The sequence below is a fragment of the Heptranchias perlo genome, chromosome 3 (genome assembly GCF_035084215.1).
Source record: "Heptranchias perlo isolate sHepPer1 chromosome 3, sHepPer1.hap1, whole genome shotgun sequence".
Taxonomy (NCBI): domain Eukaryota; kingdom Metazoa; phylum Chordata; class Chondrichthyes; order Hexanchiformes; family Hexanchidae; genus Heptranchias; species Heptranchias perlo.
In genome coordinates, this window is record NC_090327.1 from 119,058,757 (window position 1) to 119,085,690 (window position 26,934).

The 26,934-nt window shown below is 43.4% G+C and overlaps 1 protein-coding gene across 2 annotated transcripts in view; it reads right to left on the minus strand.

Moving 5' to 3' along the window:
• Positions 1–26,934, minus strand: part of emc2 (ER membrane protein complex subunit 2) — a 92,766-nt gene that overhangs the window by 55,628 nt on the left and 10,204 nt on the right. For both annotated transcript variants that reach the window (XM_067981759.1, XM_067981755.1), the window contains exons 3-5: positions 6,534–6,598; positions 461–546; positions 65–122 (exon numbers count right to left, since the gene is read on the minus strand). In XM_067981759.1, the coding sequence (XP_067837860.1) occupies positions 65–122; positions 461–546; positions 6,534–6,598 (209 nt within the window). The remainder of the gene's footprint in view (positions 1–64; positions 123–460; positions 547–6,533; positions 6,599–26,934) is intronic.

The window sequence follows — 26,934 nt, forward strand, 5'->3', positions numbered from 1 at the left end:
CATCGACTGTTAAACATGTTGTGACTCCTTCCCCGAAAATGTACTGAAAACCAGTTTTACTTACTGTGTTTGTTGCATCTTCCTGTAAAATTGCATCATACATCTTGTTGGCATCTTCATACCTTGAGAAAGAGTAAAGCATGCGAATAGTTGGTCTTATTACACAATCAAGTGTTTAGATGCAATAAATATTCTTAGTTACCAAGTGGCTGGCTAAGATCACAATTTAATGCATGAACTTACACTAGACAACAAATGTGCAAGACCTTTTCCTTCATTTGCCAATTATCTGCTTCAAAGAGTTTAGAAGCAATTATTAAATCCTTAAAGGTGGGAAAAATATTTTACACAAGTCATGTAAAAACATTTGGAAAATGAAATGTGCGCCTTTCATGTGTTTAACCTTTTCATAATTCCTACTCTTACCCTTCTGTAACAAAATGAACAAGTTCTCAAGTACCTTTCCAGGGATTCGAATCGCATGCCAGTCAATCGTTTCACTCGGTGGCTGCCTGGAAATTGTTTTCGGAGTTCGTGCAGACACAGCTGTGGACGGAGTAACACGTAAAACAGAAACATAAGTTTTGCATGTCCCTCATATATACTTTCACTAAAGTTAAAATATATTGATGGTCTACTAACAAGGAACTTTAACAATTCTATGACCAGTAACAAATGATCTAATCTGTTCTCTATAAACTAAGCATTTATTAAGAGTCAATAATAAACTTAATGGTGCAAAGTGAATATGCTTTGCTTTGGCCTATGTTACAATTTAGTGTTATTTTGTAATAGTCTGATTTTCCCACTTGTCTTTGACGTGAGAAAACTTTGTATCACATAGTACCCATACGTATACCGTACGTTATTCCTTACCCATTGGAGCTGATGTACTCGATAGAGGTGATCTACAGTTTATTCTGTTTACCAATCAAATGTGTCAATTGTACTTTTTGAAGAAAAAGCAAAATTCCAAAAGTATGGATTTATAGAATACTGGAGGGCTTCTCTTTCACAAATAAAGCCAACATGAAATGTACCTTGTGAACAGAATTTTAAAAATGATGCAATAATTTTTATTTAAAAAGAGAGATTGTGTAATTTCATATTAGGTAGAGTAGGATGAGTAAGGTGACAGTTACACATATTGCATGAATGCTCATTTATTATACTTGAAGATGAAGGTGCATCATTTTACCATACTCACCAATTCATTGTTTATGGTACAGTTGCTGATACAACATAACAGTTGCTTATAAACATTTTATATTAAAATTTTGGACATTAATTCAGGAGAGTGAAATCCACCTGGGAGTATAATCTAGAACATAAGAACCCAGCATATTCCCTAGCCCCAGTTTCCTTCCCATTGACCCTATACATTAGGCAAGCCTGGCTGCGGTGAGAACTTCCTGCTCATAAGAATGCTCTTGGGAGACTCGAACATGCTTGTAGTGGGATGTCAATGTTACATTAACATACGAATATTGACCACTGCCAATCAGTTTCGTTTCTGAGCAAGGAATGAACAAGCATCAGTTCTGACCGTCAGTGTGGTTCAATCTGAACCAGCCCAAATCTACTCGACCTGTCGGCCTGGTCAGAACAGTTAAAATTGCTGCTGAAATAAATTGCACCAATTCAATTCTGGCTGAGCCACCAGTTTGTTCCTCTTGTTTGTGCATTGCAGCCTATCTGCAGGGTTGAAGTAAACATGGTACTCATATTTAAGAGGGGCACTAATCTGACTTGGGCAAACTAACATCAATAGAATGTAAAGTAATGAAAACAATTACAAGATAAAAGGTTCAAGAAGTAGCTCTGGGGGAAAATTCTGCTGGAGAAAACTCTGACTTTTTTTTTTTGAGGATGTTACCAATAGGAACATAGGAACAGAAGTCGGCCATTCAGCCCCTCATGCCTGTTCCGCCATTCAATTAGTTCATGGCTGATCTGTATCTTAACTCCATTTGCCCACCTTAGCTCCAGATCCCTTGATACCCTTACCTGACAAATATATACCCCTACAAAAATAGTGGAACTCTATAGATTTTCAGAAAGCCTTTCATAAGCTCCCATTTGAAAGACTTGGAGGGGGTGCAGCGCAGATTCACCAGAATGATACCAGGGATTAGAGGGTTAAATTATGAGAACAGGTTGCATAATCTTGGCTTGTATTCCCTTGAGTACAGAAGATTGAGAGGAGATCTGATCAAGATGTTTAAAATGCTAGACGGATTTGATAGGTCAAATGCAGAGAAACTATTTCTTCTAGTAGGAGAAATCAAGAACGGGACATAATCTTAAAATTAGAGCTAGGCCATTCAGGTGCAAAATCAAGAAGCACTTTTTCACACAAAGGGTAGTAGAAATTTGAAATTCTCTCCCCCAAAAGACTGTGGATGTTTGGGGTCGATTGGAGCTTTCAAGACTGAGATCGATAGATTTTTGTTGGGTAAGGGTATCAAAGGGATATTGAGCAACGGCAGGTAAATGGAGTTGAGGTACAGATCCGCCATGATCTAACTGAATGGTGGAATAGGCTCGAGGAGCTTATCGGCCTCCTCTTCATATGTAGATTTGGAATAATTTACCAGGTAAGATGGAAGAGTGAAAGACATAAGAAACATTCAAAATGCAGTCAGATATTAGACATGGTAAGATGACGTATGAATGGAATAAGCTTCAAAGGGTTCAAATGACTTGTTCTGATCCTTAACATCCTATGTTCTTAATTGTTGTGAAACTTGTACATTTTTATGTATACGAAATCTCCCCAAAATGCCCAAAGCTTGGCTTTGGACCAACTCAATGCAACAAGCCAAATTGAAATTAAGGTGGTGTTTTGGATTTAGATTTTGTTTTGAAGTGGGGTGTGCAAAATTCCTCGTTATAAAAACAGCCCCTGCAAAGGGAATTTTCTCTTCTGTGCCTTCTTTGTCTTGACATTTAGTTTTAAATGTCACAGAATGATGCCCAGGTGCTTCTTGTTAGACTTGAAGCAGTGCAGCAAGGTAGCATTTCTGATCCATTCCAAAATATGTAATCGGTAGACATTACGCACAGAAAGAATGTTGTAAATCTGAACCACTTAGGAAGCAGGCTTTCACTTCCAATTTAAAATTCCTCTCATTTGCCGTTCAAGTCTAAACAATGACTGAAAGAACACGGGCACACTATTCCACAGTAAGGTTGTGGTTAAATTTTTATCCTTGGCCTCGAGGCACTAGCACACAAAATGCATAGTGTTATTTATTTATTTTTGATGACCAAAAAATAACCCTCAGATTTCCATTTTAAACGGGCCACTCAAACTGCGTTTAGAGCACTGGTCACTTAGCATTACTGGCACCAGTTTCTGAACTTCCTTTGTATTTTAGATAAAAACTGTGTAGACACAGGAACAGGGGGAAAAAAATTACGCAAACCTAAATTTTACATAGAATTACGTAGAACGTACAGCACAGATACAGGCCATTCGGCCCAACTGGTCCATGCTGATGTTTATGCTCCACATGAGCCTCCTCCCACCACTCTTCATTTAACCTTATCAGCATAACCTCCATTCCTATAATTTAAGTTATATGTGATAAAGCAATAAAAACGGATATTGAAAAAAATTTCAATTAATGAAAAAAAATTAATACACAGAGCAGGTTTGTCAACATCTGAAGGTTCCAAGTAAAACACTAACCATTCTCTTTTCAGATAGGCCTGCTGTGAATTATTGCGGATTTTTCCTTTCTGTCTCTGGCATTTTTTAAATGTACTGCAGAATGATCGTTAACGGTGCGCGGATAGTCATTGGACTTTACTAGACAGGTCAGCATTGCTGCAATTTGCAATTAAAGCCATCAGATTGACTTCCGAAGTTCACTGAAACCACTAACTCACAATATATATTAAGAGATGAGCCACAGTCTCACTTTTATCCTTACATATATCCTGGATACTTCTGAGCATGAACAGGAAGTATTTACAATAGTAGCTGATCTCCTGTAAGGCAACCTGCCATAATGGGTAGGTGTATAACAACAACTTGCTTTTATATAGCATCGTTAATGTCGTAAAACGTTGAACGGCGCTTTACAGGAGTGTTAATAATTGACACCGAGACAAAGAAGGGGACATTAAAACACCTTGGTCAGAGGTAGGTTTTAAGTAGGGTCAAAGAAAGAGAGGCAGAGAGGTTTAGGGAGGGAATTCCAGAACTTAGGGCCTAGACAGCTGAAGGCACAGCCGCCAATGGTGGAGCAATGAAAATCGGGGATGCAAAAGAGGCCAGAATTGGAGGTGCGCAGAGATCTGGGAGGGTTGTAGGGCTGGATGATGTCACAGAGATAGGGTGGGGCGAAGCTACGGAGGGACTTGAACACGAAGGTGAGAATTTTAAATTAAAGGCGCTGGTGGACCAGCAGCCAATATAGGTCAGCGAGCACAGGGGTGATGGGTGAACAGGACTTGGTGTGCATTAGGATACAGGCAGCAGAGTTTTGGATGAACTCAAGTTTATGGAGGGTGGAAGATGGGAGGCCAGCCTGAAGGGCATTAGAATAGTCAAGTCTGGAGATAACAAAAGCATGGATGAGGGGTCTGCAACAGATAGGCAAGGGCAGAGAGAATGATATCACGGAGGTGGAAGGAGGCGGTCTTTGTGATGGAGAGGACATGGGTATAGAGTCAGCAGTTGAGTATAGAAGATATGCCAAAAAGGCTCAGCATGAGGCATACATCTAATGCACATGATTAAGGCCAGCAAACCCAGCAGTGTGACAAGAGTTGGGCTCGCACCTAAAATCAACCACCCTGCTGAGCTGCCAGGTTACTGGGGAAGTTACTGACCCATATAGCAGGAGGGTGGGGGAACGCAGGAAGAATTAAAGGTGTAGGTGTACTCTCAGGCTCCCCTCCTCGGCTGCAGTTGGCACGTGACCTAGGAGACCGTCTGGGTAGCGAATAAAATGACTTGGGGAAGGCAGAAGGAAAACCTGAAAATGACAAGCAACCTCACAAAGCGAACACAACAACGGCACTTCTAAAGGGGCCATACAGCCTTTATCTACGAAAGCCTACAATTTTAGATTACTTGGGTCTCTTCTGGATACAGATATCTTCTCAAGTTTCTCAGTTTGAAGTCCTCCATTCCAGCACATAGAATTTACAGCACAGACACAGGCCATTCAGACCAACTGGTCTATGCCGGTGTTTATGCTCCACTCAAGCATCCACCCACTCTACTACTTCATTTAACCCCATCAGCCCAGAGCCTTTACATTTATATACTGGGTTATATCTCTAAATAAGTATGCATAATTCTGCTAGGCATGAAGTAGTGGGAAAACCACTGTACACTGCAGAAATCAAGGCAATTTTTAGTCTCTTAACCAGCATGCATAGTATCATATTGGGTACAGCAGAGGAGGAGGTCATTCGGCCCATCGTGTCTGCTCTTTGAAAGAGCTATCCAATTAGTCCCATTGCCTTGCTCTTTCCCCATAGCCCTGTAAATTTTTTCCCTTCAAGCATTTATCTAATTCCCTTTTGAAAGTGACTATTGAATCTGCTTCCACCACCCTTTCAGGCTGTACATTCCAGATCATTGCAGCTCGCTGCATAAAAAAATGTTTCCTCATGTCACCTCTGGCTCTTTTGCCGATCACCTTAAATCTGTGTCCTCTGGTTACCAACCCTTCTGCCACTGGAAACAGTTTCTCCTTATTTACTCTGTCAAAACCGTTCATGATTCCGAACACCTCTATCAAATCTCCCCTTAACCTTCTCTGTTCTAAGGAGAACAAACCCAGCTTCACCAGTCTTTCCACACAACTGAAATCTCTCATTCCTGGAACCATTCTAGCAAATCTCTTCTGCACCTTCTCTAAGGTCTTGACATCCTTCCTATAGTATGGTGCCCAGAATTGAACACAATACTCCAGCTGAGGCCTAAGCAGTGTTTTATAAAGGTTTAGCATAACTTCCTTGCTTTTGTACTCTATGCTTTTATTAATAAAGCCCAGGATCCCATATGCTTTTTTAACAGCCTTCTCAACTTGTCCTGCCACCTTCAAAGATTTCTGTATGCGCACCTCAGGTCTCTGTTATTGCACCCCCTTTAAAATTGTACCATTTAGTTTATATTGTCTCTTCTCATCCAAAATGCATCACTTCACACTTTTCTGCATTAAATTTCATCGGCCATGTGTCTGCCCATTTCACCAGTCTGTCTATCTCCTCCTGAAGTCTGTTACTATCCTCCACATTGTTTACTACATTTCCGAGTTTTGTGTCATCTGCAAACTTTGAGATTATACCCTGTATACTCAAGTCCAGGTCATGAACATATATCAAAAAGAGAAGTGGGCCTAATACTGACCCCAGGGGCACATCACTGAATACTTCCCTCCAGTATGAAAAACAACCGTTCACCACTACTCTGTCGTTGAATTTAATGACTGCGTACATGTTAAATTCAAAGCTTAAAACAGCAGTGAGACAGAACTGGGAAAAGGTCCCAAAATTGTATCGGTACCTACCATTGCCAAGTCATCTCGACTGCAGTCGATAGCAGCAACCATCACTTGTTCATAAATTATCCAAACTGAATGGAGAAATTTAAAGAGTGAATAAAATCACACCACCACTTAAAATACATGCACAACATGGTTTTAATAAGCTGCTATTATTTCCATCTTCCAAATAAAGTCACATTGAAAACAGTCAGAAGTCGCTTATTGTCCAAATAAGATGAGAGCAAGAGAAAGAGAGGGAGTGAGGCAGAGGGAGAGAAAGGAGAAGGAAGAGAAAGGGGAGAGGGAGACACAGGGATTCATTTAAAGGATGTCTGGAATTAATAGTGTGCCTCAATATAGTTTCCAGGTAATTTATGAATACAGAAACATTATAATCGCTTGTTCCATGTCAGGACAGCTAAAATTATCCCATTTTCTTTGAAGCACTTCCCAGCTCTAATCTTTAGCAAATGCTTGACACTGCAATATTTCCAAAATATCAAAAAGATAATTTAACAGAGGCCACAGATCAAACAAGAATGCTACTGTGCAGATAACAATTACTGAAAAGAGCAGAAAAACAAGGGTGTTCCACAATAAGATTATATCTTGACAGTGGGTCTTTTGTTCAACCTTCACTTATGAATAATTGCCTTATTAAAAATGACAGCAATAAACTATTCTTGTTGGATAGAGTGATGTGTAAAAATCACTCAATTTAATGTAAGCTATGGTTTTTGCGGGGGGTGGAGTGGTAGTGTGTGTGTGTGTTTACCACCAGAGGCAGTGTGATCTGTTTTACATTGTGGGGCTGCTATTGACAGCAGTGCTGTAATGTGAAAGGAGCATTAGTGATTCGACACAACTTCTTTATCTAATACTCTGACTGACTCAATGCTGAATCTTAAAAAAACAATTGTGGACAATGAAACTCTCACACAGAGCTGGATACCAGGGGTTAGGGCAAGTCGTTATGAAAAATAAGAACTCATGCACTCTTAAGAGACATGGGATCATTCAAACCAATTCACAAGTTGGCAATTATCCTTTTCTGTTGTATAAAACATGACCCCTACCTCCAAGTATAAAATGCTACCACCCCACTGTCAGCACATAGTTCCTACAGCAGACAGAAAGGAAACAACGAAAGATGAGAAGGCTTACTCCAAAACTTGTCAAGGCTATATTACAACAGTAATAATGAACTCAACTGATAGGGTATCAGGAACCCCAAGACTTCTGGTCTTGTCCGTCAATTAACCTGCCTATTACCCAACTCATCAGCGTTTAAAAACATACTATCCACAATTGGCTAGACACTGTACCAAAGCACTGCGCAGATGTTCATGTCTGGGGCTGTATGTTTTCCACAGGAATTTGGGTCTAATTTCACAATCTTTACACATTCGGAAGAGGCGTGTACTTAAGAGAATAAACGTCATAAATTTAGAAAATATTGAAGGAAGCAGCTTAAAGAGTATATTTAAGATTAGATTAAGAAACCAGACAAGCCTCTTGTTAAACCCATTACACAAAAGTTAATACTTGGCCTTTTTTTTAAATGTAAAAATATCATTGTTCAAATTTGTGTTACTCAAACATGCCTTCTCACCAAAAGCACAGAAATGATTGATGCTTAAACAGCTGTTCTTAGTGGCGAAGTAAGTTAAAACCACAGTCCTTCCTCTAATCTATGAAGTGCTTCACTCTGGGGACCCTCATGACTTGTAATTCTTATTTACAATCCTGATCAGATTATTGATTCCAGTAATCTGTTCCTTGGTACTGACGGTTATTCATTATGTCAAAGGCAGGATTTTTAAAACCCTGGTAATTAAAAGTAATGAGACTCGAGAGAGCTGGAGGATTTGAAGGAGAGTTTCAAAGGGCCTCTCGCTGACGCTGAGGATTCCACGCAGGCCTCATTCACAACACGTGCTCGTGGCTGGTTGAAAATATTCTGCCGAGACATATTAACACGTCAGTCGATTCAGTGCATCAGCAGCAAGGGAGAGTTTCTGCTACTGTTCAAGACAGTTAATAACTTTTGAAAGCTACTAAAAAAAAAGGTCATGGCTCAAAAGAGCCAGGGTACGGAGGGTGGAAAGTCTCAGCTGGCAGACTCATCCTTCAGTCTGATCTGTTTATTATCAATTCTCCGGAAAGGGGCAGGCACTTGGTCATTATTACTTAAGTACACTGGGTACAGCATTATGGATGGTTAGAAGTGAGCGATAAGGCTCGTTTATCCTGGGGGTTCAGAGGACATTATAAATCATGAAAGAAAAGCTCAAATGGTTATGGAAGTCATCTGAACACAAGAGATTAAATTACCACCTTCCACTGACTCTATACCATCCATGATGCTTTTCACAATATATAATATTTCTTTAACACAATGAAACTAATGTTAAATAATAGTGAACAGTGGTACTGAAAGGATAGGCATTGCAGACTGAGGCAAATTAAGTCACCACTACAGAACACTGTCCTAAAATTTACATTAGAAAGTAGAAAGCCTTAAAATATATAATGGGACAAAGGATGAGGATGAGTCACGAGTCACGTTCGATGTTTTAACGCAAAAGAACAAACTTGTATTTATATAGCATCTTTCAGGGATTCAGGTCGAACCAAAGCGCTTTACAGCCAATGAAGTACTTTTGAAGTGCAATAACTATTGTAATGCAGAGAAACTCAGCAGCCAATTTGCGCACAGCAAGGTCCCACAAACAGAAATGAGATAGATGACCAGATAATCTGTTTCTGGCGTTCTGATGAAACATCATTGACCTGAAATGTTAACTCTCTTTCTCTCTCCTCAGATGCTGCCTGACCTGCTGAGTGCTATCCAGCATTTTCTGCTTTTATTTTTGTTTTTGGTGGTGTTTGCTGAGGGTTAAATATTTGCCAGGACACTGGGGAGAATTCCTCTGCACTTCTTCACAATAGTGCCACGGGACCTAAGGAGGCAGACTGGGCCTCGGTTTAACATTTTGTCAAAAAGACAGCATCTCTGACAATGCAGCACTTTCTCAGTACTGCACTGGAGTGTCAATTTAGAGTCTGTATTTGTTCAATTTTTATTTACACCACAGGTTGCATTGTTGTGAATATTTGTTCGGAAATAATTGGAATGCCCCATTTCAAGTAAGAATGCTCAATGGAAGGTCAGAGGACACAATACCCCCACAACACACGCTCTCCTTCTCCCAGCACTGTGCCATGCAAGCGCAGGAGATGCAACACCTGCCCTTTCACCTCCTCCCTTCCCACTGACCAAGGCCCCAAATATTCCTTCCAGGTGAAGCAGCATTTTACTTGTACTTCTTCCAACTTAGTATACTGTATTCGCTGATCACAATGCAGTCCCCTCTACATTTGGGAGGCTAAACACAGATTGGGTGATCGCTTTGCTGACACTTCCGTTCAGTACGCAAGCATGATCCTGAGTTTCCGGTTGTTTGCCATTTTAGTTCTCTGTCCCACTCTCACCTCTGGCCTCAGCCTCTTACACTGTTCTAACAAAGCTCAAAGGAAGATCGAGGAACAGCACCATCTTTCGATTGGGCACTTTACAGCCTTGCGACCTCAACAGTGAATTCAACATAAGCACCACTCCCATTTTTTCAGACAGCAGGTGCTGGTAATGGTTCCGATGTTACCATTTACACCTCCTCTAGACCCATGCTTTGTTTCTTTACTTGTCCCATTACCATCCTCCTTGCCTTGCACCATCATCCCTTTTGTCATTTAATCACTCCTGCCCTCCACCCGACCACAAACCTTCCCCTTTGGTTATTCTTCCCCGCATCCCCCGCACCCCACCCCTCCCTTTTACTGGCTCTGTACTTGCCTACAAACTGTTAAATCTCTAACTTCTTCTAGTTCTGATGAAAGGTCATCGACCTGAAACGTTAACTCTGTTTCTCTCTCCACAGATGCTGTCTGGCCTGTTGAGTGTTTCCAGCCTTTTCTGTTTTTATTACAGTAAGAGGCCTGATGTGGTATAAATTTTAACGGGCACTGAACCCAAGGGGCTGGCTGCAACTGAAGCAGTTCTAATACACAAGATCACAAGCGCAATCCTGGGAATTAAAGGCCTTTTCATTGAAATCTGGAGTGGGAGTAACACTGGAGTCTATTATAAAACATGCAATTCAAGATCCACTAAGAAGCGCAGCAATAAATTTAAACCTGAGTGTATCAAAGGCAAGTTGTTACTATTAAATTTATTGGGAGTCTTTGATGGAAAAGAGTTGGTGGATAAGTATAGGTCTTGACTTTCAGAAAGCATCACAGTCCCTCAAAATAATTACAACTGAAGTGAAAGCTCCGACATTAAATAAGCTTTCAAACTGGATAATAAATTTGGTAGAAATTAGCAAACAGAGCATTCTCCGCACCGGTATTAGTTCTCACAGAGCAGCTGCGACTCGCGGTGTCTCCCCAGGTCAGTCTTTTCATCCCTCTTGCTCAGAATATTTATAATGACCTCAATGACAATATTGTACGTAGAATGCCTATCAGTGTGTGACCCCAAGATGTGTGGAAAAGCAAGAAATTCCCAGAACAGAGGTGGCTCCCTCGATAGTTCACTTGATAAACACAATGCATGATGAGACATCAAGCGGTTCAGATTAAGGCAGCCCAGGTTCGATTTTCTTTTATTCGTTCATGGAATAAGGGCGTTGCCTGTGAGGCCGGCATTTATTGCCCATCCCTAATTGCCCTTGAAAAGGTGGTGGTGAGCCGCCTTCTTGAACCGCTACAATCCGTGTGATGAAGGTTCTCCCACAGTGCAGTTAGGTAGGGAGTTCCAGGATTTTGACCCAGCGACGACATATTTCCAAGTCGGGCTGGTGTGTGACTTGGAGGGGAACGTGCAGATGGTGTTGCTCCCATGTGCCTACTGCCCTTGTTCTTCTAGGTGGTAGAGGTCACGGGTTTCAGAGGTGCTGTCGAAGAAGCCTTGGCGAGTTGCTGCAGTGCATCCTGTTCGGCTATGGTAGCATAGTGGTTATGTTACTGGACTAGTAATCCGGAGACCAGGCCTGGACTAACAATCCGGAGTCATGAGTTCAAATCCCGCCACGGCAGCTGGGGAATTTAAATTCAATTAATTAAATAAACAAAAAACTAGTATCAGTAATGGTGGCCATGAAACTGCCGGATTGTCGTAAAAACCCATCTGGTTCACGAATGTCCTTCAGGGAAGGAAACCTGCCGTCCTTACCCCAGTCTGGTCTATATGTGACTCCAGACCCCCAGCAAAGTGGTTGATTCTTAATCACCCACTGAAATGGCCTAGCAAGCCAATCAGTTGTACAATCTCGCTACAAAAAGTCATAATAAGAATAAAACCAGATGGACCACCTGGCATCGGACAAAGACAAACCAAGCTCAGTCGTCCTGGAAAGTAACACTGGGAGAGCTGTCACACAGACTGGTCGAGCAACAGCCTGACATTGCCATACTCACAGAATCATATCTTTCAGCCAACATCCCAGACTCTTCCAATATCACCCCTGGGTATGTCCTGTCCCACCAGAGGTGACGGTTCAGTGATATACAGTCAGGAGGGAGTGGCCCTGGGAGTCCTCAACAATGACTCTGGACGCCATGAAATCTCATGGCATCAGGTCAAACATGGGCAAGGAAACCTCCTGCTGATGACCATTTACCGCCCTCCCTCAGCTGATGAATCAGTCCTCTTCCATGTTGAGCACCATTTGAAGGAAGCGCTGAGGATAGCAAGGGCACAGAATGTACTCTGGGTGGGGGACTTCAATGTCCATCACCAAGAGTGGCTCGGTAACACCACTAGTGACCGAGCTGGCCGAGTCCTGAGGACATAGCTGCCAGACTGGGCCTTCAGCAGCTAGTGAGCAAAACAACATGAGGAAAAAACCTACGTGACCTCGTCCTCACCAATCTACCTGTCGCAGATGCATCTGTCCATGACAGTCTTGGTAGGAGTGACCACCGCACGGTCCTTGTGGAGACAAAGTCCCATCTTCATAACGAGGACACCATCCAACGTGTTGTGTGGCACTACCACCGTGCTAAATGGGATAGATTCAGAACAGATCTAGCAGCTCAAAACTGGGCATCCATGAGGCGCTGTGGGCCAACAGCAGCAGCAGAATTGTATTCCAGCACAATCTGTAACCTCATGGCCCGGCATATTCCTCACTCTACCATTACCAACAAGCCAGGGGGGATCAACCCTGGTTCAATGAGGAGTGTAGAAGAGCATGCCAGGAGCAGCACCAGGCGTACCTAAAAATGAGGTGCCAATCTGGTGAAGCTAAAACACAGGACTACATGCATGCTAAACAGCGGAAGCAACATGCTATAGACAGAGCAAAGCGATTCCACAACCAACGGATCAGATCAAAGCTCTGCAGTCCTGCCACATCCAGTCGTGAATGGTGATGGACAATTAAACAACTAACAGGAGGAGGAGGCTCTGTGAACATCCCCATCCTCAATAATGGCAGAGTCCAGCATGTGAGTGCAAAAAACAAGGCTGAAGCATTTGGAAAATTGCCCAGGTTATGTCCTGTCCACAAAAAGCAGGACAAATCCAATCCGGCCAATTACTGCCCCATCAGCCTACTCTCAATCTTCAGCATCCAGGACAAAGCAGCCCGCTTCATTGGCTCCCCATCCACCACCCTAAACATTCACTCCCATCGCCATCTGCGCACTGTGTCCCATCCACACTGCAGCGACTCACCGAGGATTCTTCGACAGCACCTCCCAAACCCACGACCTCTACCACCTAGAAGGACAAGGGCGGCAGGCACATGGGAACAACGCCACCTGGTGAGCAGGTTATTGGTGAGTAAGTGCTGCTTGATAGCACTGTCGATGACACCTTCCATCACTTTGCTGATGATTGAGAGTAGGCTGACGGGGCAGTAATTGGCCGGATTGGATTTGACCTGCTTGTCGGGTAGATGCCAGTATTGTAGCTGTACTGGAACAGTTTGGCTAAAGGCGCGGCTAGTTCTGGAGCACAAGTCTTCGGCGCTACAGCCAGGATGTTATCGGGGCCCATAGCCGTTGCCGTATCCAGTGCACTCAGCCGTTTCTTGATATCACATGGAGTGAATCGATTTGGCTGAAGACTGGCTTCTGTGATGGTGGGGATATCGGGAGGAGGCCGAGATGGATCATCCACTCAGCACTTTTGGCTGAAGATGGTTGCAAACGCTTCAGCCTTGTCTTTTGCACTCACATGCTTGACTCCATCATTGAGGATGGGGATGCTTACAGAGCCTCCCCCTCCCGTTAGTTGTTTAATTGTCCACCGCCATTCACGACTGGATGTGGCTGGAATGCAGAGCTTTGATCTGATCCGTTGGTTGTGGAATCGCTTAGCTCTGTCTATAGCATGTTGCTTCCGCTGTTTAGCATGCATGTAGTCCTGAGTTGTAGCTTCACTGGGTTGGCACCTCATTTTTAGGTACGCCTGGTGCTGCTCCTGGCATGCTCTTCTACACTCCTCATTGAGCCAGGGTTGGTCCCCTGGCTTGTTGGTAATGGTAGAGTGAGGAATATGCTGGACCATGAGGTTACAGATTGTGCTGGAATACAATTCTGCTGCTGCTGTTGGCCCACAGCGCCTCATGGATGCCCAGTTTTGAGTTCCGACGGGCCACAGTGAAAAATCGCATCGACCTCCTCAGAAGACTAACATGGGACACAACCAACAGAGTACCCTTCGTCGTCCAGTACTTCCCCGGAGCGGAGAAACTACGCCATGTTCTCCGCAGTCTTCAACATGTCATCGATGACGACGAACACCTCGATAAGGCCATCCCCGCACCTCCACTACTCGCCTTCAAACAGCCACCCAACCTCAAACAGACCATCGTTCGCAGCAAATTACCCAGCTTTCAGGAGAACAGCGTCCACAACACCACACAACCCTGCCACAGCAACCTCTGCAAGACATGCCAGATCATCGACACGGACACCACCATCACACGAGAGGACACCACCCACCAGGTACCTCATACGTTGCAGGAAAGGATGCCCCAGAGCATGGTACATTGGCGAGACCATGCAGACACTGCGACAACGGATGAACGGACACCGCGCAACAATCACCAGACAGGAGGGTTCCCTCCCAGTCGGGGAACACTTCAGCAGTCAAGGACATTCAGCCATCGATCTTCGGGTAAGCGTTCTCCAAGGCGGCCTTCGAGACACACGACAACGCAAAATCGAACAGAAATTGATAGCCAAGTTCCGCACCCATGAGGACGGCCTCAACCGGGATCTTGGGTTCATGTCACGCTACACGTAACCCCACCAGCGAAAAAAAGTTATCTGTTTTTAAACACAACGGGTCATTCTCTGTCTTTCTCTTCTTTTCGGATGTTTCTCTCCCTCTCTCTCTCTGTTTTGTGTTCTGGCCATTTGTGTATTCGGTGGTCCTGTAGGTAACATCACTCTGTTTGAACACTGATTGCCTTGACAACGGGCAGTTGGAAAGATTATCTGTAATCACCAGGTATTGTTCTCTGACTATAAATGCGGTAACCTTCCATGGAATCCCACACTCGCTCACCTGACGAAGGAGAAAGCCTCCGAAAGCTTGTGATTTTCAAATAGAACAGTTGGACTATAACCTGGTGTTGTAAGATTCCTTACATTTGTCAACCCCAGTCCATCACCGGCATCTCCACATCACAGTTTTGAGCTGCTAGATCTGTTCTGAATCTATCCCATTTAGCACAGTGGTACAACACGTTGGATGGTGTCCTCATTGTGAAGACGGGACTTTGTCTCCAGAAGGACTGTGCGGTGGTCACTCATACCAATACTGTTATGGACAGATGCATCTGCGACAGGTAGATTGGTGAGGACGAGGTCAAATAGGTTTTTCCCTCGTGTTGGTTCGCTCACCACCTGCCGCAGGCCCAGTCTGGCAGCTATGTCCTCAGGATTCGGCCAGCTCAATCAGTAGTGGTGTTACCGAGCCACTCTTGGTGATGGACATTGAAGTCCCCCGTCCAGAGTACATTCTGTGCCCTTGCTATCCTCGGTGCTTCCTCCAAGGGATGCTCAACATGGAAGAGGACTGATTCATCAACTGAGGGAGGGCGGTAGTTGGTGATCTGCAGGTTTCCTTGCCCATGTTTGACCTGATGCCATGAGATTTCATGGGGTCCGGAGTCAATGTTGAGGACTCCCAGGGCCACTCCCTCCTGACTGTATATCATTGTATCGCCACCTCTGGTGGGTCTGCCCTGCCCGTGGGACAGGACATACCCAGGGATAGTAATGGAAGAGTCTGGGATGTTGGCCAAAAGGTATGATTCTGTGAGTATGGCAATGTCAGGCTGTTGCTTGACTAGTTTGTGGGACAGCTCTCCCAATTTTGGCACAAGTCCCAAGATGTTAGTGAGGAGGACTTTACAGGGTCGACTGGGCTTGGTTTCCCTTTGTCGTGTCTGGTGCCTAGTGGTCCAATGATGGGTGGTCTGTCCGGTTTTATTCTTATGACTTTTTTAAGTGAGATTGTACAACTGAGTGGCTTGCTGGACCATTTCAGTGGGCGATTAAGAATCAACCACTTTGCTGTGGGTCTGGAGTCACATATAGGCCAGACCGGGTAAGGACGGCAGGTTTCCTTCCCTAAAGGACATTAGTGAACCAGATCGGTTTTTATGACAATCTGGTAGTTTCATGGCCACCATTCCGGATATTTTTTTTATTCCAGATTTTATTTAATTAATTGAATTTAAATTCCCCAGCTGCCGTGGTGGAATTTGAACTCATGACTCTGGATTATTGGTCCAGTAACATAACCACAATGCCTCCATACCCGGAACATGGTCATTCTCTTATCTGTCTCTGACGTCTTTGTGTTGCTGTATCTCTCTGTCTCTCCTGTTGTGTTCCCTTTCTCTTCTCTCTACATAACTTTTCTTTTTTCCTTCTTGTTCTGTCTTTTTCTTGTCTTCTGGCTTGTGGGTGGTATGGCATGATGCCACAAGGAAAGGGACACCGATGGTCCACAAGCTGCATTTGGATGAGATCTCAGGGACAGTGTGACCCTCAGTGGCTCCCCCCATGCCCTAAACATGAGTGCTTACCCCTACATCATTACTCCCATTGCATCCTCTACCCCATGACTTTCCCACTACCCATCCTCCTTCCTACCACTTCCTCACTCCCATCACTTCCTGCACCATTTCCTCTCACCACTTAACCCCTGTATTCTGGGCCCATCAGTTGGCTTCAAAATTCAAGTGTTTTTTGAAAATTGAATTAACACTGCATGAAGAAAGCGGACACATTCTCTCTGGCCTGTGTCTCTCTCACACGCACGCACGCACGCACACACACTTTTTAAAAAAATACACTCAATATAAATTTAACTTCAGTAAAGATTTTGAAATTTGCCCTCGTGATTCAAAGTTATTTGAAGAAAAGCTACTGTTCAGAAAGTGACACAAGCTGAGGAGAAAGATCGCATCAGTTGAGTTGACTGAAAAGTGCTAATGTATTCTGGGAACTTAGCTACACTTCACATGCTCAGACTCCACAATCCAAATTCAGCTCAAAGTCACAGCTCTGGGCAAAAATATCAAATCCAAGACCAGGCTTTTGGGAGAGCCTGAGGCCTACAAGTAATAACTTTAATTAAGGCATTAAAAGACAGAAAAGACAATTAGTGGATAAATTCAATCATTAAATTCTTTTTCTTGGTTAAACCCTTATTTTGGACAACAAAAATTTCAGTGAGGGATGGAAAAAATGGGTGAATGATGAGAAGGTGGGGGGGGGGGGAACAAAAAAAATGCTGGATTAAAAAAAAACTAGGAAATATTTAAAACTGGTCAAAATGTGCAATCACAGGGTGCTATACTCTCACGGTAAAATAGCTAATGTGTGTAAAACACCTATCACAGCACCAACTGCAAGAATAAGTTACTACAGGTGCATAACAAAACGTGTGCCCAACATACCAAATATATAACAGAAAGATATACATTATGGACGGAATTTGCTGTGAAAGGAAAGGAAGGGCGGAAAGAAGGGAGGCAGGGAGGGAAAGGAAATGAACGGAAAGAAAAAGAAAAGAACTTTATAACTAAAGGACTGTGGCATGGTTCACAGTGGGGGTGGTGTAAGAGTGCAGCTGACAGTAGGGACCAGAGCCTGGATTCCTCCCCCACTGATTTAGCAGATATTGTTTAACCTCTTTTTTTTGTTCTTGTTGATTTGTACTGACAGCCGAGTCCTCAGTTTTGTTTCTGATCTCCTCACCTTCACTGTCTTGTTCTTGTTCTGTTGGAGTTTATCTTGATTTCCTTTTGCTGGTTTTATTTTTTTCTTTGTCTGTTTTTTTTGGCAGGATGAGGATGATGATCAGGCCCCTGTGGGGGTAAAGAACTCTGAAACCATTATTTGGGTCGGTAGGAAGGGAAGCAGCAAATTGATTGTCTGGGCAAGTGAGGAGGGAGCCAGTACATCAGGGGTCTGAGTGGGAAGAAGGGAAAAGATAAAAAGGATTGTGAAACATTGTACATGCATGCTCCTGTGCCGTGCATAATTGTCAAGGATAGAAATGGGTTTGAGAGCTGAGGTTAAGAAATGAAGCTAAGGGCAAAAGCAAGCAAGTGCCAGGTCCCCAAGATGCATGTAGGCATTTGCAAAGAAAGGGTAACATATTGACATGGAATATGATAGTGGGAATTGTTTGGATACATTGAATGTTTTTCAGGGTGTTATGGGTTCTTTTTAGTGATATATATTCAGCTGAGTTAGAAATAAAAATGGTATCCGGAACCATTTTGAACGTGAATTCAGTGATATCATCAGTTGAAATTTCAGCCTTTGGGATCCAGACTTCAGCCAGTCAGTACGATTAAATTGCTTACTTCAGCCGATGAGGGAAGTGTGACACACTACAATTGGATTGGATTTGATGTGTGCCCACAGTTTAGAGTGCAACACACTCTACTCACGAGGACTCCGTTCGTTGTGGACCTGTTGTCACATCTCCCCCCATACTCTCACACCCGAGGTACTACTTTCCCGCAGCTTTTCAGTTGGAAGGCGAGCAGCTCTTTCCATGATATTAGCCGTGGCTGAGTGATGGTATTCTCGCCTGAGTCAGAAGGTTATGGGTTCAAGCCCCCCTCCAGGGACTTGAGAACATAATCTGGGCTGATATTCCCAGTTTAGTATCAAGAGAGTGCTGCACTATCGGAGGTGCCGCCTTTCGGATGAGACGTTAAACCAAGGTCCTGTTTGTCCTCTCAGGTGGACCTAAAAATCCCACGGCACTATTTCAAAAAAGAGCAGGGGAGTTCTCCCCGGTGTCCTGGCCAGTATTCATCCCTCAACCAACATGACTAAGCCAAATAATCCGGTCATTTATCTCATTTCTGTTTGTGGGACCTTGCTGGGAGCAAATTGGCTGCCATGTTTCCTGCATTACAACAGTACAAAAGTACTACTTTAGCTGTAAAATGCTTTGGGATGTGCTATATAAAAGTCTTTTTTTTCAGATACATATAAAATCGCTCAAGATTAACTTTCAAGATTTGTGATGTATTTATACTCCAAGGTGAGCTGCCCCATTATGACACGCTCACTCAGCCAGGAATGGCGAGACGGGGCACAAACCATGATAAGCATGGCTGGCATCCAGCTCCTGTGGTGAACATTTGTCTTCAGCACGACCAATTTGAAATCCTGTTAAAGACTTTCAGATTGCTTGTGTATTGCCTGTGGGGTGACCTCTGGGCAGACAGTAACTGGTTGAAGGTTGTGTGTTTGCTGATATATTTGGATCCTCCCTTTGTACTCATTTCAGAACCCTCCTCCGGACCGAAATGTGGCTCTGTAACACACAAGGTTTTCAGTCGGTCATCATGCCCCCCCACAACTTGCAACACACATTGTTCACAAGTCAAAAATGGCAGAATTGTTAAATGTGCTCTGCTGCTCGTATCCTAACTCTCACCTAGTCCCGTTCACCCTGTACTCACTGACCTACATTGCTTCCCGGTCTGGGAACGCCTCGATTTTAAAATTCTAATACATGTTTTCAAATCCCTCCATGACTTCGCCCCTCCCTATCTCTAACCTCCTCCAGCCTTACAACCCTCCGAAATCTCTGTGCTCCTCGCACATAGCCGATTTTCATCGCTCCACTATTGGCAGCCGTGCCTTAAGCTGCCTAGGCCCAATGCTCTGGAATTCCCTCCCTAAACCTCTCTCTCCTCCTTTAAGATGCTCCTTAAAAGCTACCTCTTTGACCAAGCTTTTGGTCACCTGTCCTAATATCTCCTTACATGGCTTGGTGTCAAATTTTGTATAACGCTCCTGTGAAGCGCCTTGGGATATATATAAATATAAATACAAGTTCTTGTTGTAAAAGATCCCATGGCACTATTCGAAGATCAGGGGAGTTCTACCAGTGTCCTGGCCAATATTTATCCCTCAACCAACATCATTAAAACAGATCGTCCGGTGATGTATCTCATTGCTGTTTGTGGGACCTTGTTGTGCATAAATTGACTGTCGCGTTGCCTACATTACAACAGTGACTACACTTCAAAAGTAATTCATGGCTGTAAAGCGCTGAGATGTCCTGAGATCGTGAAAGGCACTATAGAAATGCAAGTTCTTCCCTTCTTTAAAAAAATCATGAAGTACACTGATGTTCTGTTCATCTTTTAACCAATTTGAACTATACTAGCACATCTTTCTTGACACCACCCATGGTGAGTCAGAGATTATTTTATTGCAGGGGACAGGGTGCTAGTTTGAGCAAGTGGGGGAGCGGCATATCTCCAGTGAAAGAACTTGTGAATAAGTCTGCAAGAGATCTCCCTAGAGACACTGAATTAAGTGCTTGTTCACTGGCATCTGGAATATAATATCCCTACAGGTAGATGAACAAATTTGTTCACTTACATACCACACTTGCATAACTAGCAAACAAACCTATGCATGGAATACGGGGGATCAGTTATTTACTGTTCAGGGTGTGACTTTTTACAGCAAAGTCCAAGAAACATGAAACTTCAGTTTAATTTTTCCTTAATCGCATCATTCCTTCTTGAACAAATGATCTTGCAACAGTACTGGGTGAACGTTTCCAAAAATTAAACAATGTTACGATGCATCCAGAACTTATTACATGTTCATATCACCAATTGTTTTTGAGCAGAGTTTAAACATGAATTAAAGGAAATGGTGTAAGGAGTTAAAATCCATTATAAAACAAAAATTCTGCTTTGAAATTCTGAAATATTTAAAATGTTGTCTTGCATGTAACATGCTATAAACAATTCCTTGATTATAGCCACGTGCATTGGATTTTTGAGCAACTACCTGAAAAATAATTGAAGAGTTCATACTTTACGCTGTTTCTGATAGTTCATATATTTAAAAATAAACTCTGGTGACTTTCACTGTCATAAAAGTAATTCCCCCAACAACAATCATAAGTAAATACAGCACAGCAAGTGTAATCCACAGGTACATACACTGGTAGAGTACTGTCAAAATGCTATCCCGTTATACTGGCCATCGTGCATAGCAGGCAAATCCCGTTCGCACAAACACGCCCACTATAAACGGTGGGGACTGTATAAATTCCTATGGAAACATTTATAAGCTGCCCAAGTAAACTTGTCACACTGTAATGACACCCTGCCAGTGGTGGTGCTGTAGTGCTCCCAGGCTCTCAGCCTGTACAGAGAAGAAATTCAATGCTCCAGCCAACTAAGTATAAATAACATAAAAATCAAAATATTATACAAAAATAAGGACAGAATATATGACTTGAAAGTGACAATTAAATTATGTTTGCTCGCACCGACTGATTTATATCTAACCCTGCCTTCTAACCCTGCTTCACCTGAAGGCTATGTTTGGTCTTGACGCCCCATATGCAACGCTGCAGAAGATCGACTAGTGAATACAAAATTTCAGCCATCAACTGTGACACAGAAATCTGTACGAGTCACACAGCATTATGCCAAGTGTGGGGCAGGAAGTGCGACAGACAAAAACGTACTTTCGGCCTCATACCATCAACAAGAATGAATGAAGGCAATAACAATTAAGATTATTAGTTCCAGGACTCCAGAATTTCAATATTGCTTTCTTATTTCTGCAGAGATCTTGTTCAATACTGAGAATGACTGCTCATCAGTAACAAAATGCTGGCCATTTCCAGCTAATCTCCATTTGATCCAATTTTTGATGGTTAAACTGGCACTACCCATCTTGCCCTAGCTAAAAGTATAGCTACTGATAGCTGACTAAAGCAATACATGCACAAGTTGATGAGCAAGCCACAGTGTGGACTGTCTAAGCTGAGACTGCACGAAAGGAGGAAAGACGATAAATGTGAATCAAAACTGATTTCTGATAGTCTTATAATAAAACAATTTTGACATTTGATAACAGTGGAACTTGACCACAGCTGAATATATATCAAAAACATATATATTATATATAGTAGCTTGCCTTTAATTATGTTCTTCCGTTACAAAAAATTAGAAGAATGGGAAAAAGAAATTGGAACTACGAAGTGAGGAAAATTTGAGACGAGCAGGAACATAGTACCAGCATAAACGTAGGGTTAAAATTAACACAGTTGTGAGTCTATGGAATGCGCGACCAGAGTTAGTGATTGAAGCAAGGACCATTGTCCTCATTTAAGAATAGGTTAGATAGGTGATTGAAGAAAAAGGGGATAAAGGGATATGGGAACAGGGCAGGCATATGGGATTAGCTCATGTGGAGGATAAACACCATAACAAACTGGTTGGGCCGAACGACCTGTTTCCATGTTGTAATTTCAGTGTGATATTGTTTTTGATTAATTGCATGAATTGGTTAGGCAAGAGTATGCGGTGCCTTCTTTTGCTACATATGGTTTATAAAGGTGCTATAATGAATAACAATACAAAACAATGACTTCCAACATTAGGCATGTTTTTTTTATTCGTTCATGGGATATGGGCGTTGCTGGCGAGGCCAGCATTTATTGCCCATCCCTAATTGCCCTTGAGAAGGTGGTGGTGAGCCGCCTTCTTGAACCGCTGCAGTCCGTGTGGTGAAGGTTCTCCCACAGTGCTGTTAGGAAGGGAGTTCCAGGATTTTGACCCAGCGACGATGAAGGAACGGCGATATATTTCCAAGTCGGGATGGTGTGTGACTTGGAGGGGAATGTGCAGATGGGTGTTGTTCCCGTGTACCTGCTGCTCTTGTCCTTCTAGGTGGTAGAGGTCGCGAGTTTGGGAGGTGTTGTCGAAGAAGCCTTGGCAAGTTGCTGCAGTGCATCCTGTGGATGGTACACACTGCAGCCACAGTGCGCCGGTGGTGAAGGGAGTGAATGTTTATGGTGGTGGATGGGATGCCAATGAAGCAGGCTGCTTTGTCCTGGATGGTGTCGAGCTTCTTGAGTGTTGTTGGAGCTGCACTCATCCAGGAAAGTGGAGAGTATTCCATCACACTCCTGACTTGTGCTTTGTAGAAGGTGGAAAGGCTTTGGGGAGTCAGGAGGTGAGTCACTCGCCGCAGAATACCCAGCCTCTGACCTGCTCTTGTAGCCACAGTATGTATATGGCTGGCAGAAATATGCCATATATCCTCAAAAAAAATGATCAGCCAACTAACTGTCATTTAATTCACTAAATAGAAAAAGGGCTCCTGCCAACAGTTATGTGCTGTTATAACTAAACATCACAAAATAACACAGGAAAGGTGGGCTGTAATCAGCTTTTGGCTGGAATTGGTAAAGTCTGCCTCGGAGCAAGCGCACGGACATAATCTTCAATAAATTTGGAACTAAGTGCAGCTGAGCACAGCTGCAATTTCTTGCAAAATACAGACCAGAAAAACATAACATTGTCTCTTACAAAGGAGAGAATCTGTCCTTTCAAAGATAGATTTCCCTTTCTGCAGGCGAACACAGGCTGCTTTTTAAAATAATACAGCACCAAAAATTATGCCATGATTCTTGGGAGATGACAACAGCCTTGTTTAATTTAATTGTGGTGCTATAAAGTATCGTCATACTGTAGAATGAAAAAGAAAATTGGTTTCCAGATGTTTAACTTGCTCATGTAGACATGAAAATCATTAGAAAACAATTATTTCATCTATAAAAGATTATGCCAGAAATTAAGCTCCAGATGATGAGGTAACATAATTGTGCAAAGGAATTTCCTCTTCCAGGGATTTCCCGTGGGTCGTAACTGAAAATAAATAAAAGATTTGGAAATTCCACGTACATCCTTTTATGGGAGTTGTTTCAGACCTGAGTTGACCCCCGCTTTTTATTTGCATGCATTTTATCCATATAAAATTAAGAAAAGAAAAACTATCCAAAGTCCTTGAACGTGTTGTCGCCTCCCAAATCCGTGCCCATCCTTCCCACGACTCCATGTCTGAATCCCTCCAATCAGGTTTCTGCCCCTGCCACAGTACTGAAACGGCCCTTATCAAAGTCACAAATGACATCCGATGTGACTGTGACCATGGTAAACTATCCCTCCTCATCCTTCTTGACCTATCTGCAGCCTTTGACACATCGTCCTCCTCCAACGCCTCTCCTCCATCGTCCAGTTGGATGGGACTGCGCTCGCCTGGTTCCATTCTTATCTATCCAGTCACAGCCAGAGAATCACTTGAAATGGCTTCTCTTCCCACTCCAGCACTGTTACCTCTGGAGTCCCCCAAGGATCTATCCTTGGCCCCCTCCTATTTCTCATCTATATGCTGCCCCTCGGTGACATCATCCAAAAACACGTCAGATTCCACACGTACGGTGACGACACCCACCTCTACCTCACCACCACCTCCCTCGGCCCCTCCACTGTCTCTCATTTGTCACATTGCTTGTCCGACATCCAGAACTGGATGAGCAAAAATTTCCTCCAACTAAATATTGGGAAGACCGAAGCCATTGTCTTTGGTCCCCGCCGCAAACTCCGGTCCCTAGCCACTGACTCCATCCCTCTCCCTGGCCACTGTCTGAGGCTGAGCCAGACCGTTCACAACCTTGCCGTTATATCTGACCCTGAGATGAGTTTCTGACCACATCAGTTCCATCACCAAGATCACCTACTTCCATCTCCGTAACATCGCCCATCTCCACCCCTGCCTCAGCTCATCTGCTGCTGAAACCCTCATCCATGCCTTTGTTACCTCTAGACTGGATTATTCCAATGCTCTCCTGGCCGGCCTCCCATCTTTCACCCTCCATAAACTTCAGCTCATCCAAAACTCTGCTGCCCGCATCCTAAATCGCACCAAGTCCCGTTCTCCCATCGCCCCTGTGCCCGCTGACCTACATTGGCTCCTGGTCCAGGAACGCCATGGTTTTAAAATTCTCATCCTTGTTTTCAAATCCCTCCATGGCCTCACCCCTCCCTATCTCTGGAACCTCCTCCAGCCCTACAACCCTCCAAGATCTCTGCGCTCTTCCAATTCTTGCCTCTTGCGCATCCCCGATTTTAATCATTCCACCATTGGCAGCCGTGCCTTCAGCTGCCTACGCCCTAAGCTCTGGATTTCCCCCCCTAAACCACTCTGCTTCTCCATCACTCTCTCCTCCTTTAAGACAATCCTTAAAACCCACCTCTTTGACCAAGCTTTTGGTCACCTGCCCTAATACCTCCATACGTGGCTCAGTGTCAAATTTTGTTTAATAATGCTCTTGTGAAGCACCTTGGGACGTTTTACTACATTAAAGGCGCTATATGAATGCAAGTTGTTGTTGTTGTTGTTATAAAAGCAAAAGAAAGGTTGCGTAGGACAATGGTCTGTCATTAACTGCTGGTTCATGCTCCCCGTCACAACGTGTGGCTCAATTACTACTTTTATTTCCAGCCATCTTTCAGGTGAAATGTTAAACCGAGGCCTTGTTTACCCTCTCAGGTGGAAATAAAAGATCCCATGGGACAATTTTGAAGAAGAGCAGGGGAATTCACCCCGGCATCCTGGCCAATATTTATCCCTCAACCAATATCACTAAAACAGATTATCTGGTCATTATCATATTGTTGTTTGTGGGAGCTTGCTGTGCACAAATTGGCTGTTGTGTTTCCTACATTACAACAGTGACTATGCTTCAAAAAGTATTTCATTGACTGTAAAGTGCTTTGGTAAAGTCCTGAGGTTGTGAAAGGCACTGTAGAAATGCAAGTTCATTCTTTCTTTCTTTTCAAACATATGAAATGGGCAGGAAAAGACCAGCTGGTCCATCAGGCCTGTCTCATGGAACAACCTGCTCATAGCATTAAATCCATCACAACCCAGCCACATCCCACTCCCCTCAACAGCCATATCCATTCCCACCCCCCCACTCACCCCTCAACAGCCACACAATCTCCTGGGAAAGGCCAAGAAAAAAGAAACCTGAGGTTAATTTAGGAAGTACCAACTTTGGGATATTCCTGTCCGACCACTGTGGCCAATCAAGCAAGCCCCAGGAGAATGATGACTGGTACTGATATCCCCTATAACTTGAGAAAACACCTGAACTATTAATTTTTCTCCACCTCTCAACCATACATGAGACTAATGAGTCTGCCAGTTCGCTCCCTCAGCAGCCACTAGTCCCAAATGCACCAAACTGCACACAAATAGTTGTCAGTCACGCTGTTAATGGTTCAGTATTACTAAGTAAGCCACATTTTACGGACTAACAGCTGTGGTTGGAGGGTGGTAGGTATGTAACATACCCTAGAAAGAAATTTGACAACTGGAGTAAAAAAATTATTTTTTAAGAAGCATGTTACTGATCCAGAAACAAAGTATCTGACATGGGCAAAGATGCATCATTGCTCAGTAGGACCATGGTCATCCCGGCACAGATCAAGTGGTCCCGAGTGAAAATAAGTACACCTCACCAATGTATTCTTCCTGCACACACTCATTTTTATACTTTGTAACTAACTTTTGTTCCTCCTTTAATGGTTATTTTTAATTCATGATCAACACGAGTGAAACTTTTTAAAGAGAACAGTTATACCCAAGTGTGGGTAAAATCACAGTCACTTGGTTTAATGCATAGAAACTGAGCCAGGAACAGAAATGTTGATGATCCCGAGTTCATACCAAAAAAAAATCAGTAGCTGATCAATTTTGACACATCTACGTGAAGACTTCACCTTCCGATGAACTGAAGGGCGCATTTGCAGTTTGACTTCCAACCAAGCAGAACCATAGGATCATAGGAACCACGTTCAAACTGTGAGATTCCTGGCTGGAACTACAATAGTTCTACCCAGGAGGGAGCCTGGATGCAGAAGTGAGCAGAGCTCTCACCAAGCAGGTACAAACTTACATAGTTAAAAGCAGAGAAGGGGGAATCCCTAAGAGGTTAGGAGAGTTTAAGGAATTAAAGGATTTGATAGGGTAGATA